The sequence below is a fragment of the Panicum virgatum genome, chromosome 8K, assembly GCF_016808335.1.
Source record: "Panicum virgatum strain AP13 chromosome 8K, P.virgatum_v5, whole genome shotgun sequence".
NCBI lineage: Eukaryota > Viridiplantae > Streptophyta > Magnoliopsida > Poales > Poaceae > Panicum > Panicum virgatum.
In genome coordinates this window covers 998,387-1,013,314 of record NC_053143.1, presented here as the reverse complement: position 1 = coordinate 1,013,314, position 14,928 = coordinate 998,387, and the positions used below count along the sequence as shown (strand labels likewise).

Below are 14,928 nucleotides of genomic sequence, written 5' to 3'. Positions count from 1 at the left end.
TTAAGATCCTTGTTCTTGAAGTGGTCATAGAAGTTTGCACCCATATGCCTAATACACCACCTGTTTTGGACATCGGGCCATAATGGAGGCGTTGTCGGAGTTCCACGTTGCAATTTCAGTATTGATTGCAGGATATCTGCATGCCTATCACTAATAAGGCACACATCTGGACGTGTAGCAACAACATGAATCTTCACTCGTTAAAGGAACCAATACCAACTGTCTATGTTCTCATTCTCAACAAATGCAAATGCGAGCGGAACTATTTGGTTGTTGCAATCTACACCGATTGCGGTGAGTATCTGACCTTTATACCTTCCAGTAAAAAATGTGCCATCAATGCAGATCACCGAAAGACAAAACTGAAATGCTCTAACACAAGCACCTATGCAAAAGAAGACTCGTTGCATAATTCTTTGTCCCCTAGTCACGGCTGGTACAAGGTATGTGTCATAAAAGCTTCCAGGATTTCTAGCAGCAACCTGGGATAACATACGAGGTAGGTTATCATATGATGCCTCGTATGTGCCGAACCGCATCTCGAACACCCTTTGTTTAGCCCGCCATGCCTTCAAATAACTGATGGTGTACTGGTAAGTCTGTTCAATGTGTCGAACAATTATTTTTGGCTCATAATTTAGGTTCTCCATAATAAACACATACATTTGCTTTGCAACAAAGTCGCATGATATATTGCGATGCGAGGGAAGAACTTCTGACAGCAAACAAGTGTGCTCTGTGACAATGGAACATTTCCAGTTTGACTTCCATTTTCCCTTGAATGCATGTACTCGCCATGGACATCCAGCATTCACACACTTCACCTCATATTCTTTACTGCCAGACTTTACGACTCTGAATTCTCGTTTCCATGATATTGCCCATAGTCTCACAGCATATTTTACGGCTTCAATGTTTGGATATGTTGCACCTTGCACTATCTCATTCCCCCTGTACTCCCACTCCTGATTTCGTACATCTTCTGCGACATGACTGCCAAAACCATGCTCCTTCCACTTTTTGGCAATGAGTACTGCTCGTCATCAGATGAGCCCTCATATTCTTCCATCTCTATTGCGGTTTGGTCTTCTGCCTCCATCTCGTCCACAATGCTATGTATCCTCTCTCCCTCATCAGCAAGACCCTGTGGTCCCATGTTTTGGTTCTCTGTCTCTTCTGACTCATCTTGCTCAACATAATTGGTCTCTCTTCGAATACTCGGAGTTCCTTGATCTGCACAATGTTAGATTTCATTTTGTGTCTTCTCCCGGATTTGAACAAGGATGGCCAGAGGCCACACACGCTCTAGAGCTGCTTGCATGTACTTCTGCCAGTCATCAGTGCTGTGTATCATCATCAATTCCCATAATTCACTTTCTACCTCCCAATTAACAAGAGACTGGACAGTGATCACATGTGTCAACGGATCAACACGGAACCCACGCTGCAGCCACTTACATATGGAACCAAAACTCCTTTCCAGAGGTTTATCTATGCCGCTAGATGTGCACTTAAAGGCAGAAAGATCTACTCCATTTGGCCCATACATAACATTGTATTCACCATAAAATACTTGAAACTGCATCTTGCTCGACATTTCTGTATATCATATAATACTTATCGAGTTATACTCTTTACTTCACTACCTTATTCAATAATCCGTAAAAACTAAGTATGAAATTCAACTACAACGTATAAGTATTCATAACTACGTGATGACACTCAAATTCTATACTGCATATGCCAAATTCTATTCTAAATCATAATTAATTTATAAACACGTCTCTAATAGTACTGCAATTGTAATAATAAATGCGTAGTACTAATTTTCTAAACTAATTTACTAGTACGTAACTACAAACTAAAGTATCATTAAACTCCTACTTAAATGGTTCTACTATACCACTAATTAAATTAAATTACTCACCCCTACTTAAATTACTCCTACTTAAATACGTAGTACTTAAATATAACAATATATAAACTAAATGTACTAACCTGCAGATCACAAGTGCTGAATCCGGCAGGGCTTCGCCGCTTTCCTTCTCCTCACTCCTCTCTTTTTTTCTGGATTTTTGGTGGTATTTTCGGGCTCAAATGAGGAGGGAAGGGGAGGGTTGGGTCTTATATAGGGGGGCTTACCCAGGTCGCCCGAGGGGGGGGGGGGGCGGCAGGCCCCTCCTGTCGCCCGTTTGGGGGGCGACAGGCCCCCTTTTTTTTCAGGGACCTCCTTGCAAATTTAAAGAAAAAATTACACTTAGGGCCTGTCGCCCTTTAGAGGGGCGACCGGGGGGTATTTTTGAAATATTTCAAAACGGACATATATTTTTGAAATTTTTATTTTTTAAAAATATAAAAAAGAAAAAACGGCACTGCATTGCACCGTCAGTCGGCCTTTTTTTTTCCTTTTGTTTGACGTAATCTCCCTATTTATTCGTCGAGTGTCGTTCAGATAACCTATACGGTTTTAGAGGAACACAATACGGATCGTTTGCAGAGGGGTTAGGGCTCGATCGCGATGGCCGTGAGTGACCTCATCAAGAGGAGCAGGAACGAGAAGCGCACGGCGGAAGACGCCGGGAAGACGAAGCTGGTCATGAGGGGGGCTAGCCAAGCACTCCCAGCAATTCCGCTCAGCCTATGCCCAGAAAGCAGGGTTTATAATTTACAAGAAGCATCCTCAACCTTGGTGTGTTTGTTCATGGCTTGTGCTGGAAACTTTGAATTTATTAAGGCAAGCATAATATTAGACTTGGTGTGTCAGCCCAAATGTCATATCCAAAAGTCCATACTCCCAGCATTGCACCCACTTGCACTATCCTGCATACAACTCAAATGCTCAGACATGAACAATTCTGCACATTTACTTTAGCATATAATCCCCACACGTGTTACATTTGCCATGTGTACACATCAACATAAACATGTAGGAACAACATGATTGTGCCCATCTTCACCTTTGTTGGCACTCAATCAGCAAAATACAAAATAAATTAGGAACATTTGTCACCGAGCCTTTTCTGACTCCGATTTTGCAGGTTGTGCGACAAGGGTGCGCCAGAGGTACCGACCACTTGCCATATCCACCATAGTCCAGAATCCAGTTTTCACAGCCGATCCAACCTAGATTTGCATAGAAAATAATGCTTTAGATATGAACCAATTGTTATTAAAGAAAATATATTGCATCTTTCATCAGATTTGTACACAAGGGAAACAATGAGATGATGATTTAGTATTTAAACCACAAGTATTAGCAAGTGACCATCGATTGTGCATCATGCACCTATGTTGCTTAACTATGTTTGCTCCTTTCTTTTCTGTTTGCGCGTGAAAGAGTTTAACCACTTCAGCCCACTCAACTCATATTTCCATACAGTTACTTTGTAAACAAATTCATTCGCTAGATCCGAAGAGTTTTTTTTCTTCTAAAAAACACAGGAGAGCTGCATTTCATTGTATTAAGAGGATGATGAAAAACAGTTTCTTACAACGATGCAGAGCAGTTAGCACTCACGCAACAAACTAGAGCACAATCGATGGTCACCAAGAGTTGATAACATGATGTTTGTCAGAGCTGAGGACAGTGGCAGTGCTGGACAAGATTCCAAATGTTTCAAGCTCTATTGAGTTTGAAGGCTACCAAACCAAAGGGTTACCTAATCAAGTGGTACAATTTATCCCCCCACCCCTCTTGAATGTGCAATTGATTTTTTTTTAAGCTGAGGAAATGTAACCGTGCTAGCAAGGTAGTTTATGCAAGAAAAGGAGCAAGGGAAGCTTATTATCCACCGATGGCATATCTATATAATTGAAATGAGCCTGAAATGAAGCATCTTGAAGACCACCCCTATGTGCTGACATGATGAAGAACAGAAGCAAGGCCATGTTGGTTGGCAAATAGCACAATAGATAGATATTGAAGGCCTTGCTAATGTTGTAATCCTACTTCCTATTTCCCTTGAGCGCAGGCAAGAAGCTAAGAATAGCGAGGAGGCAGAGCAGAGAGGGGATGGAGGCGTTACCTTGGAATGGAGGGGTACGGGCGCCCTGGGGGATCCCGACTCGGAGGCCTTGTCATCGTCGGCGTCGAATTGGTCAGGCTCGGCGTTGAGCCCCCGGATGAGGAAGAATCCGGCGATGGTGGCGGAAAGGAAGATTAGGATGACCCGCAGCGGGCACATCTCTTCTCCAAGGAAGCAATCAATGAATGAATCCCTTGGCCGAATGAATTGGATCCAAGAAAAGGCAGCGGCTTTGGCTTTATTGCTGGTTGCGCGGCTTCGGGGATGGGGAGAGAGAGAAGAAGATCAATGGCGGATTAGGGGAAGTTGGATTGGAACCTGGGTCTGGGTGGGTGCGGCGGATCCCCCTTGCAGGGCGGATGGATTTCTGCCGAGACTCGGCCGACGGGCCGGGCACGCGCTCACCTAACGCCGCCTCCTCTCGCAACTTGGCTTTAATTAATTATTATTGAATTGGACAGAAAACGAAAGAAAGAAAGAAATGGCGCTAAAAAAGAGCAGGTGGAAAGGGGAGGAAGTAGCTGCCTCGACTCAAATCCGGGGGGGAGGAGGACGACGAGAGAGCGCGGGAAGGAGGAAGGATTGCCTTGCCAGTTGCCATGAGGAGAAGGAATCCCCGGTGGAAGTGGAGGACGAGGAGGGCGGAGAGTCTCGGTCGGAGGCGTCCCCTTTGCTTCTTCTATAAACGTGGTTGCAAGGCTGGCGGGCCCCACTTGCCAGACAGGCTGGTTGACACCTTCCACCCTCCGGGCCCACCCTGTCAGCGGGAGGACACTTCTTTGACGTGGTATGTGGTTCCGCAGCATTTTGGCTTGTGAGGACTGTTTCATCTCTTTGAGTCGCAAGCGGCCTGGTCAGTAGTCACCACCAACGCGCTTCTAGAAGATTAATATTTTTTTGCAAATAAAATAATAAATGCAACAATGATTAATGTTAGAGCTGGGTTTATTATATCCTATAGATTGTTCGTCTGGAAAGTCAAACACACAGCCAATGAACGGGACATAGCGGTTGTCAACCACTACGTAGCGGTCGTCAGTCTGATGATTAATGTGGAGCATGATTAGATGCACAACAAATTAAATTAAATTAAATTAAAGGTGTGTGGTGGCCACGACACATGCGACATTGTTCGTCGCTAGCTCAAGGCATGCCGCCGTAGTCTTCTGCCGGAGAATGCTTGATATTGGACCGCATCCAGAGTGGGGGCCCCCATACATCCTATGAAGCCCTTCCATAATTTTTAGCCATGGATGAGGAGGAGCAAGAAGAAAAGGAGGAAGAAGAAAATGAGAGGAAGAAGAAGAGAAACAAAGCTCCCCCAAAAGTTAAAGCCCTTCCATAATTCATCCAAAAGGCATAGCTGTGGCATGCATGGTCACGCCCACGGACCCAACCGACACAATCCTATTGCTGACCGAATGCTTTGCTTCCCAGCCACTGCCCTCTCTGTATCATTCCACCACATCCAAACAGTCAGTCGGTCATCAAAAATCAATTGCAGGCCGCCATGGATGGGATTGGATATCTCTTTCGACTGGCAATGGATATGGGTGCAGACACAACAGGCTCGTGTTTACCAAAAAAGTTTGGCAGCCTGGCTGCGCCCACCAATAGAGCAGTGACTGGTGAACCACTTGCAAATCAACATGCTGATGCCACTCCTCACTGCATCGACTTGTTCTGTCAAATAAGCTGCTGATGCAGAAGTTTTTTTTTTTTGAGGGCAGCTGCTGATGCAAAAGTTAAGCGTGCAGATTAACAAACAATAGATAATAAGCGCCGAGTAAATGCGACCACACCACTTCATCCGTCACCAATTCTTCAAACCTTCTGAGCACTACGTACGTTACCTGACAGTCCTGTTAGCGACGATCATGCATGGACATATAGTAATCTAACTAATAATAAGCAATGCAGCCACCGTGCGCAATAAGCAAGTCCCCATCCCGATTTTTCATTGAATCCGGAAGTTAATATGATGAAATGCCCCCCAACACATCACTCAGGTTAGACAGGCCTAATGCAATGCATGGGCGCATGTTAACTGGTGAGGTGAGTGCTACTTAACAAAATCATCATACTTTTGCATCAAGGAACACAGTCCACCATCTCATCTCCTCACTAACCCCTACATCACTGTAAGGAGGAGGCAAGGAAGTCTTGGCTCGACATCTCGTTCCCTCTATATAATCAAAGTTCGTTCTATGCTGTCTCTTTTTCATTGAAGGACCACACTGACTGTACATCAGGACTTGTTGAGGAAAATAAGCCTCCACCACCAACATGTGCACAAGGCGGGGATGATATATGCTTTGCTTCCTGAGTTCCATTCAGCACCAGTTCCTCCCTGCGTAAATCATAGACCCCAACAAAGTAATGAGTTCCAGAGTTTTCACTTCATCAACCAACAATGATAGTATGTACTACTACTACAACCAAAAACAGGAATTTACATAGGATCTGGACAGTTGAAGGGGAAAGGGAAAAAAAATTGAAGTGCCACATGTGCTGGGATACTTCGTCTTGTCTATTAGAAGGCTAGAACAGCACTTTCTATAACACAAACAGGTCTCATTTAGTTCTGCACTTCTGCTAAGTTTCCATCAGCTAGGAGCTGTTGGAAGGTCGAGTGCCTCAGCCCTGCACACAGCCTGGCCTGTAGGAACTAGGAATCTGATGATCAAAGTAATACTACCCGAGTATTCCAACCTAACTCAAAAAAATCGGTCATGCTAAGAAAACTGAGTAGCAGACTTTTTTCCATGCTCCCCTGAGCCACATTTGATGTGGGGAGCAGCTCACTTGCACAGATTACATGAATGTCTCCTGCAGATGTGGTCACATGGACATGGGATAGGACCGGAGACCCCATCAGGCCTTGTCTCCAATCATCCCTAGTCTCTAGACAACGTATAGTATCCTAACTAGGCTCATCCATATTACTTGGATTGAACTGCCTATTCTTGCACCAGAGCACCCTTAAAGAGCTTTTGTGCAACAAGGAACCTGCCCCACCCATGCAAACATAAACCAGAGTAGCTGTCAATAAGCATCTTAAAATTCTACACTGCTTAACACAAACATCTTTAAAAATTCAATATGCTTTGCTTCATTAACAAGCTCAAACAGGATGCAGGCACACCACTAGTGAACGGCACTTATAAGAATCATGCCAGCCATCTACAGAGTCAAAGTCCAACTCTCAATAGGAACACAAAACCTTGGCTAAATATACAACACTAGCTCCCCACAAAACAATCCATTCATTCATTCAAGGGTTGTGGCATTGCACAAATAGGCAAATATTTAATTATCAATTTTGTTCTTTGATATCAACTGAGTTCATTCAACCTCCAGTCTCATATCATCACATTTTCTCAGATGTAATATCATCCCAATCTTACTACAGATAGAACTAAAACACTTGCGACCAACCTACTAAAAAGCGCCTGCAACCAAACAGACTTACGCTCGCAGTGAGTTATGATTTTTTTTTACCATCTAACTCCAGCCTCTAGTTATGTCAAGTAGTAGTCCACAATATTTTAAAAAATACAGCAAACACATTTTTGCCAGTGGAGAAAATGAACATAGAAGACCTTGATATTGTAAAATCATGTGTTCACTATATTTATCCACCTCAAAACTACTTCCCGTCGCAAAGACAGACTTGATAGTTGTCAGAAATTTAGGTACCCGTTAGTCATAGATCAATATTGGAAAACAAAGCCATGACAAAACAATTAAAATTTGAATCATGCATTTTTATGGTTCTACAGCTATATTCAATATCAGAGAAACACATGTCCCTTGCCTCCTTGGCTTCTGTACCCATCTTTCTAATCAATTAAGAACTAGCAATGAATGTGCCTCTTAATCACCTTCAAAAAATAAATTTATTAGCACATAATTTCTAGCTGGGCTGAAAGAAACCCATGGCATCCTTGTTCGTCAACCATGCCATCTTGAAACAAAAATCTTTGCTGAGAATACATATAGTTTTTAAGGTTCAACAATCACAAATAGTGGAACAGATCACGCAACCAGCTCAGGCACAATCCTAGCTAGCTAATTATTCATGATGACAGTTTGTCAATTGGCCATCGTCATGAATAACCAGTACAGTAGATCTCCAATTGTTAATATCATATCATCAAGGAACAATGATCCATGAAAGTGACAAATATCAGAAATATATGTGTATCGAGTGTTCTAAAAAGCCTTAAGCACAAGGCAGGCACCAGATGATGCCTAGAGACTAATCACAGTTAGGAAGACGATTGAGTAGACTAGGCAGCAATTAGGCGGTAAGCAGCATGGTGATGCCTAGCACCTAGGCCCTTCTAGAGTAGTGGCATCAAAGGCCAAAATTGGTTGGTGAATGGTGATTCATGGAATAAATTCCTCAAAAAATTTAGAAGCACCCCCACCCCTTGACCCGCCCCAAATTGCATGTATGGCTCATAAAAACAAGATCCATGAGAAACTTCCACATAATCATTGGAGAATAAAGAGCACCAGTGCCTTTAATATTTTCAAGATGGATCATCCATAACACCCAGTATCACATACTCACATGGGTTCAACAGTATAAGATTAGAATAAATTAAACACCCTGTTATACTAAATGCAAAGATAATGCAATTTGCTTTTCAAAAGCCTCTCATTTCTATACCAAATTACCTGGTCGAAATAAGTTGTAATCCACAATCAGACATGTATGTAACTATGCACATACGACGTTCAACAATTATCATAAAAGTTTTGTTGATACCTTGGTACTTATATTTGTTGATACATGGAGTTATACTAAGTAGTGAACAGGAAAACAGGAACGAACTCAAACAATTGCAGGAAAAGGAAAACCAGAACGAACTCAAACAATTGTAGGAAACAAGCATTGTCAACATCTGGGGAAAGGGTACCAAGTTTCTAGCTCAAGTAAACACTAAACAGTATAAGATGATCAGCGGTGCTGAAGACCTTTGATGCAATAAAATTTCTGAAAACAAGAAGGGCATAGGAAAGTACGTACTTAGACCAAGAATGGCCAGGCGGCCCAAAGGGGTGTTCACGGGCTGATTTGTTTGGAGACCCAAAAACCAAGTCATTGTGTATAGCTTTTCCTTGTACTTCATGTGGAAGAAACAGGCTTGGTGTATCAGGGGGCAGTTGCTGAAAGGGTGCTTTCTGCAGCCATGGATCATTGTCATTAAAACCAGTACTCAGGGAGCTTTCTGTTCCACCATTGAATAGATTGACACTATGGTTAAATTGATTAGTGTGTTGTCGAAGCCACTGACTCTGAGGACCTTGCAGACCTAAAGTTTCCTGAACCAATGGCGTGCTCCACATTTGCCAAGTGCCTTGTTCACTGTTAGCCTCAGGCAAAATGGAACCACCAGGCCCTTTTGTGACTGATGAGTGCGGAGGCTTAATAGGATTCTCTTCAACTGTTCGAGATCTTGAGAGAGGGGACTCAATGGGTGAAGGCCTCCCATGCGATTCCTTGGTGATATCACTTGAGATGAACCCACAATCCAAGTCCGAAGGGAAGTTATCCAGAGACTCTGAAACTGGCCCAAGTAATGCAATTGCATCTGGATCATAGCACGGGTCTTCAAATTGTTCTGGTTCTTCAAATACTGTGGATTCTGCATCATCATAGAAGGGCATGTGTCCAGCAGGAAAATGAGGTAATGGCTTAATGGGGGGTGCTCCATTAAGCGGTGGGAAACCTGGAAATTGCATGGACTGGCTTGAACATGGCTTGCTTTCCAGAGGAGGATACTGAGACAGAAATATATGAGCATTGCTTATTTGTGCCCCATTTGGTTCTGGCTTCCTATTCATATCACGGGCTGAAGTTGTAACATCAGGACAAGGGGACACTGATGCTGAACGACTAAACAGCTGATGCCATGACTTTTTAAGGCCCGTAGGGTGTGGCTGCACATTTGGACTAACCTGCATATATCATAATACAAAAGAAAAATGGAAAATTTAAGATGGAACTTCAGGTAAAATCAACTAATGCAATTGGTTCTAACAGTCAGATTTTATATTAAAATAATAATGTCCTTGTTACTCACAGGTCGATTAAAATTTGCCCACGAATTTCTGGTTTCTCCAGCTGTAGCGAGTTTGGCTGTAACTTGAGTGGCTGTATGTTGGGTTTCTCTTTTGAGTGCATTACCCTGGTCAGTTGCAGGAACTACAGGTCTACTAACCTTGTTAACTTGAGGTGCAGGGGGCTGAGCACTTCTGCCAAAGAAGGAACCACCACCAAAACCTCTTGATGAAGATAAGAAACTACCCGTCATACGGCCAAAGTACTTTGTTCTGCTCTCCACTGTCTTATTACTATGATTGTTAGCTTCAAAGTAATGAGGCTTATAACCCTCACGCTTGTCCAAGTCACCCTTTCTGTCGAAGTCTCGCTTCCTATCACCTTCGCGGCCCAATCTTCTATCAATGTCCTCACAATCTGAATTGCTCTTGCTTGACCCCTTGTCCTCTTTCTTCCTCCTCTCCTGCCGCCTTCTCTCTGCCTCCCTCCTAGCATCCTTCTCCCCAACAGGGGTAGCGCTTTTGGACCTCTCCTCAGCCTCTGCCTTTTCATCCCTCAGCCTCCTCCGTTCCTCCACTAGCTTTGCCATCTCCTCACGCTGCTTCCGTTCTTCCTCCTCCAGCATTTCCCTCTCCAGCCTCGCCAGTCTCTTCTCCTCCGCCTTCCTCCTCGCCTTCTCGACCCTGCTCTCCTCAGCTTTTCCAACATTCTCCCCTCTCTTTGCCAACCTTTTACCATCTGGGCCCAAGCCCTCATCATCCCCTGACGATGTAAATCTGAATATCTTCCTCAAGAACCAGCTTGCTACTGTCGAGGAAAAGGACGACAGCAGGCGCCATGAGAATGCCAAGAATGAGTTGTTATTGCCGGAGGAGCAGCGGAGGTCGAGCCAGTATCCACAATCCTGAGAGCAAGGCCATCCGGTGGGCACCTTCCCGGCTGAATTAAGGTCCAGCACGGGGCGCTTGGAGACATGGCCGCAGTAGGAGCACATGAACTTGCCACCGCCGGGGTTCTGGTCCCTGTAGGGGTTGCTGCAGTTGCGGCAGCGGCGGGTGGCGGTCTTGCGGAGCTTGTGGAGCTCGAGGGCGTGGGCGCGGCGCTCCTCGCGGAGGCGCGCGGAGCGGCGGGCGCGCCAGAGGGAGAGGCGCGGGAGGAGGATCTCATACCAGAAGAGGGTAAGGAGGAGGACGGAGACGCAGGCGAGGCGCGGGGAGGTGACCTCGAAGCGGTAGGCGGCCGGGAGGAGCAGCTGGGTGATGGCCCAGATGGCGATGAGGGGGATGACGAGCCACGGGAGCATGGTGGCGACGCGGCGCGACCAGCGCTGCACGGAGCACAGCGGACACATCGATTATCCGGCCGCCTCCGCCGCCCTCGCCCCCTGCTGGATCGCCAGCGCCGTCTTGAAGGTAGGCGGGCGGGTGGGTAGGTTGCTTGCTCGGCCGGCAATGCGGCGATTCGATTTGGGGGAAGGGAAGGGGAGGGGAGGGAAACCCTCGAATGGGGGAGGGGAATCAAAGCGGGCGGCTTCTTTTGTGGGGATGCGAGATGCAGAAGCTAGGAACAGAGCGTCGCAAGAATGGATTCGAGCTCCAAGGGAGCGACGGCCATGGCGAAAACCCTAGCTTTCCAATCCCTTCCTCTCCCTTTCGGATTGCCTTCTCTGGCTGAATTTTTTATTTTCGCACACTCTCTTACGGAAGGTGACGCGATGAACACGAAGCTGGAGGCGCCAGAAAACCAGATAAAGCTTCATCTCCTTTCCTCCGTTTCCATCCATTTTTCTAACTTTTACCAAGATAAATTTGGCTCTCCATTTCAAATTATAGATCGTTTGATTTTTTGACTTTAAATTTGACCACTCATTTTATTAAAAATTTGTGCAAAATATCACTTTTTTTTGTTGTGGTTTGTTTTATCAATACAAATTCTTCAAAAAAAAACTTAAATTTGACTATGTTTACACAAATTGTTTAAATAAGATGAGTGGTCAAACGTGATATCAAAAAATTCAAACAATCTATAATTTGAAACAAAGGAGGTATCTATTTTTTTCAGATGATATGAAACTAGACTAAATAAACATCATATACCAGCTCATGTGGCGCAAGAAACAGCAATTTATATTTAAGAACTTTTTTTCTTTCCATGAAATACCTTTTGATTTTCTTCATTTCGATGAAATCCATATCTCACGCTATATAAATTGTACAGGTTATTATGAAAAAAATTGATAAAATAATTCAAGCATAAAAGGATGTATCAACTTCAACTCCTATTATATGGAGTGGTTCTTCATTAGAGCATTTTCAAGAAAGTAGCCATTTTTTAATCTCTCTATTTGACTCTCAATCCGACTCTCTAGACATATTCTCCAGCATTTCAAGAGGCTTCCTCCAACAGACTCTTCATTCCCACTCTCCAAATCGCAACAGCTCCTTCAATTTTCCCCTCCCCACCCACTCACGCGTGGGTCCCACAGGTCATCCTTTTCTTTCTCCTTCCTTACCCTCCCCACCGGCCTCACATCCTCTCTGCTCACCTACACCCAGCCCGACAAGCCCCTCACGGCGGCCCTCTCCGCACCCTCCCCCGTCGTGACACAGCGTGGCATAGGGATGGCGGCCGACGATGAAGCCCACCCTCCGGGGCGGCGTCACGGGGCTGGACGTAGCCATGTCTGTCCGCCTCCACACGCTCTTCCTCCCGATGTTGCGCCTCCTCCTCAAGGCGTTCGAGGTTGCCGGCAACGGCCGCATCTAGCTCCCCGTCCCCATCTCACTACTCCTCGGCGGCGGCGGGGTGCTCGGCGGAGGGAGCCAAGGATGTCGGTATCTTTGATGAGAGAAGGAGTGGAGATGGCTAGGGATAGCTAGAGGGCATGTTTGCTGAGTCTAGTGGATCCAATTTTTAAGGATGTTTCTCATGTTTAGCTAGCCAAGCTAGGATAGCGAGAGGTGCTTTTTTTTTTGCTATTACATGATACAATTCAGACACTAACAACACACGCATACTCATCTCTATGGACGCATGTACGCAAATCCTACCTTTATGACTATTTTCAAAGACTGAGCCAGCAAATTCTCGAGATTTACAAAATCATCACAGGCACCTCGCTGTCAATGGGAACATCGCCTACCACTGAAAGCACAACGCCGCCGTTAAATTTGGGAGTATTCGCTCCCACAGGAAGTGGAATCCAAAACCTGAGGTGTGCTACTATTGACTTTTTTTAACCATCAGGCTACAAGCCCTTTTCGCAGAAGGTGCCTCCCTCTTATCAGCTTTTCAGCTGTTGTACATCACAGCCTTTGTATTGGTTAGTTTCATGGAATAGTGGAGCATATAGAGTATGTATAGATTGCACTAGAAGCCAGTGGGAGAAAAGGAGTGGTAATTTGCTACTTAGAATTCTTGATTGCTCTATAAATTAAAGGAAAAGTCCAAATCACTACCTTGTACTATTAGGGAAGTCCGGATACCTCCTGAATAGTACTACTGTTTACTTAAACCCTCTATTTTGCAAAACTCCTGAATAGTACTACTGTTTACTTAAACCCTCTATTTTGCAAAAACTAGTGCACCATTCCCCTTTGGTCCACATTCTAATCCAGTTTTGCTGACTAGAGAGCGATTTTGACGACTAATGGTGCCACACGGGCCGTCCAGCATGGCAAAAGGAATTGTGTCCAGTCTGAATCGTCTCAGTGGTCATCGCCCTTCTCTCTTTCTCCCGTTGCCACCGCTTGTTCGTCGCCATCACCTCTCCCTTTCGACTCTCCTAGCAGATTGCATGAGCGGATGATCGCAAGGCAGCAGCGGCGACAAGCTGGTGTATTCCCCTTGCCCTAGGATAGTCTACAATGTGACAATTCAGTGATCTGTTGTCATTTGGCCTAAAAGGTGGATGAGTTGATATGCTGTCATTTAGTGATCACACCAGCGGATGATCACAAGGTGGATGAGTTGATCGGCGGAAGCGACAAAAATGTGTGTTCCCCTTGCCCTAGGATAGTATAGAATGTGACAATTCAGTGATATGTTGTCATTTGGTCTGCAAGGCGGATGAGTTGATATGCTGTCATTTAGTGATCGCTCGTGATCGCACGAGCAGATGATCGCAAGGTGGATGAGTTGACCTGCTGTCATTTGATATCAACATATGTTCAATTTTCACATATCAGTGATCTGCATCACTTATACCTATCATCTGCAAGACTGTCAAGGCACCTATTAAAAAAAGGGAAAAGTTCTATTTTCAATCCGAAACTATCGCGATCGTTCGATTTTCAACCCAGAACTACAAAACCAAACATCCTAAACCTGCGAACTAATGATACCATGCAAACTACCCCCCCTTGAGCCGAAACCACCCAATTCGGAGCCACATCACTCGTCTGATGTCGTGATGCTAGCCCAGTTAGCAATCGCGCTGGCCACTTGAAAGGCCATCTCCCCCACTCGTGCTCACTCCCCCCCTGAAATTCCCCACTCGCTCAAGAACCCTAGCTGACCCGAGGCGGCGGCCCTGACAAAGCAGCACTTCATCAATTCTGCGATTGGATGGTGATGCTGCCCAAGATCTGAGGGCTGCAACAAACCTGTGAGTGTTGCAAACCCGATCCAGTAGTGAAGTAGATGGTCTAGATCTTTAGATTAGAGCTCTACAAGTTAGGGCTTCTAGGCATAGTAGCTCGGGTTTATGGGTTTCGCTTGTCTTGTTGAGACCCTATTAGGCTTCGGCCCTGTTTGGGGGAGCTTCCTCAGCTTCTGCTTCTCCCAGAAGCTCCAAAAGCTAGAAGCTCCCCCAGACGGGGTTGCTTTTGC

The 14,928-nt window shown here is 45.1% G+C and overlaps 2 protein-coding genes across 2 annotated transcripts; both read right to left on the bottom strand.

Moving 5' to 3' along the window:
* Positions 1–2,709: 2,709 nt before the first annotated feature.
* Positions 2,710–4,690, bottom strand: LOC120643415. The gene is made up of 2 exons (XM_039919772.1): positions 4,026–4,690; positions 2,710–3,123 (listed from the first exon to the last, which is right to left on the bottom strand). Exons 1-2 carry the CDS (start codon positions 4,182–4,184, stop codon positions 3,007–3,009), a joined length of 276 nt encoding a protein of 91 aa, XP_039775706.1. The 5' UTR covers positions 4,185–4,690; the 3' UTR covers positions 2,710–3,006.
* Positions 4,691–5,951: 1,261 nt separating this feature from the next.
* On the bottom strand, positions 5,952–11,818 carry LOC120643413 (stress response protein nst1-like). Its single transcript, XM_039919769.1, has 3 exons — positions 10,121–11,818; positions 9,064–9,995; positions 5,952–6,375 (listed from the first exon to the last, which is right to left on the bottom strand). The coding sequence occupies exons 1-3, from the start codon at positions 11,447–11,449 to the stop codon at positions 6,231–6,233; spliced, it is 2,406 nt and encodes an 801-aa protein (XP_039775703.1). The 5' UTR covers positions 11,450–11,818; the 3' UTR covers positions 5,952–6,230.
* Between the last annotated feature and the right edge of the window lie 3,110 nt (positions 11,819–14,928).

What these genes read in the sequence shown, in the direction of transcription:
- LOC120643413 (XM_039919769.1), bottom strand. Translation starts at nt 11,449, where the DNA reads ATGTGTCCGCTGTGCTCCGTGCAGCGCTGGTCGCGCCGCGTCGCCACC. An exon ending in GGGCAAATTTTAATCGACCT is followed by an intron (nt 9,996 to 10,120) that starts GTGAGTAACAAG and finishes TGATATATGCAG; the next exon opens with GTTAGTCCAAATGTGCAGCC. An exon ending in CCTGGCCATTCTTGGTCTAA is followed by an intron (nt 6,376 to 9,063) that starts GTACGTACTTTC and finishes TGATTTACGCAG; the next exon opens with GGAGGAACTGGTGCTGAATG.
- LOC120643415 (XM_039919772.1), bottom strand. Translation starts at nt 4,184, where the DNA reads ATGTGCCCGCTGCGGGTCATCCTAATCTTCCTTTCCGCCACCATCGCC. An exon ending in CCGTACCCCTCCATTCCAAG is followed by an intron (nt 3,124 to 4,025) that starts GTAACGCCTCCA and finishes ATGCAAATCTAG; the next exon opens with GTTGGATCGGCTGTGAAAAC.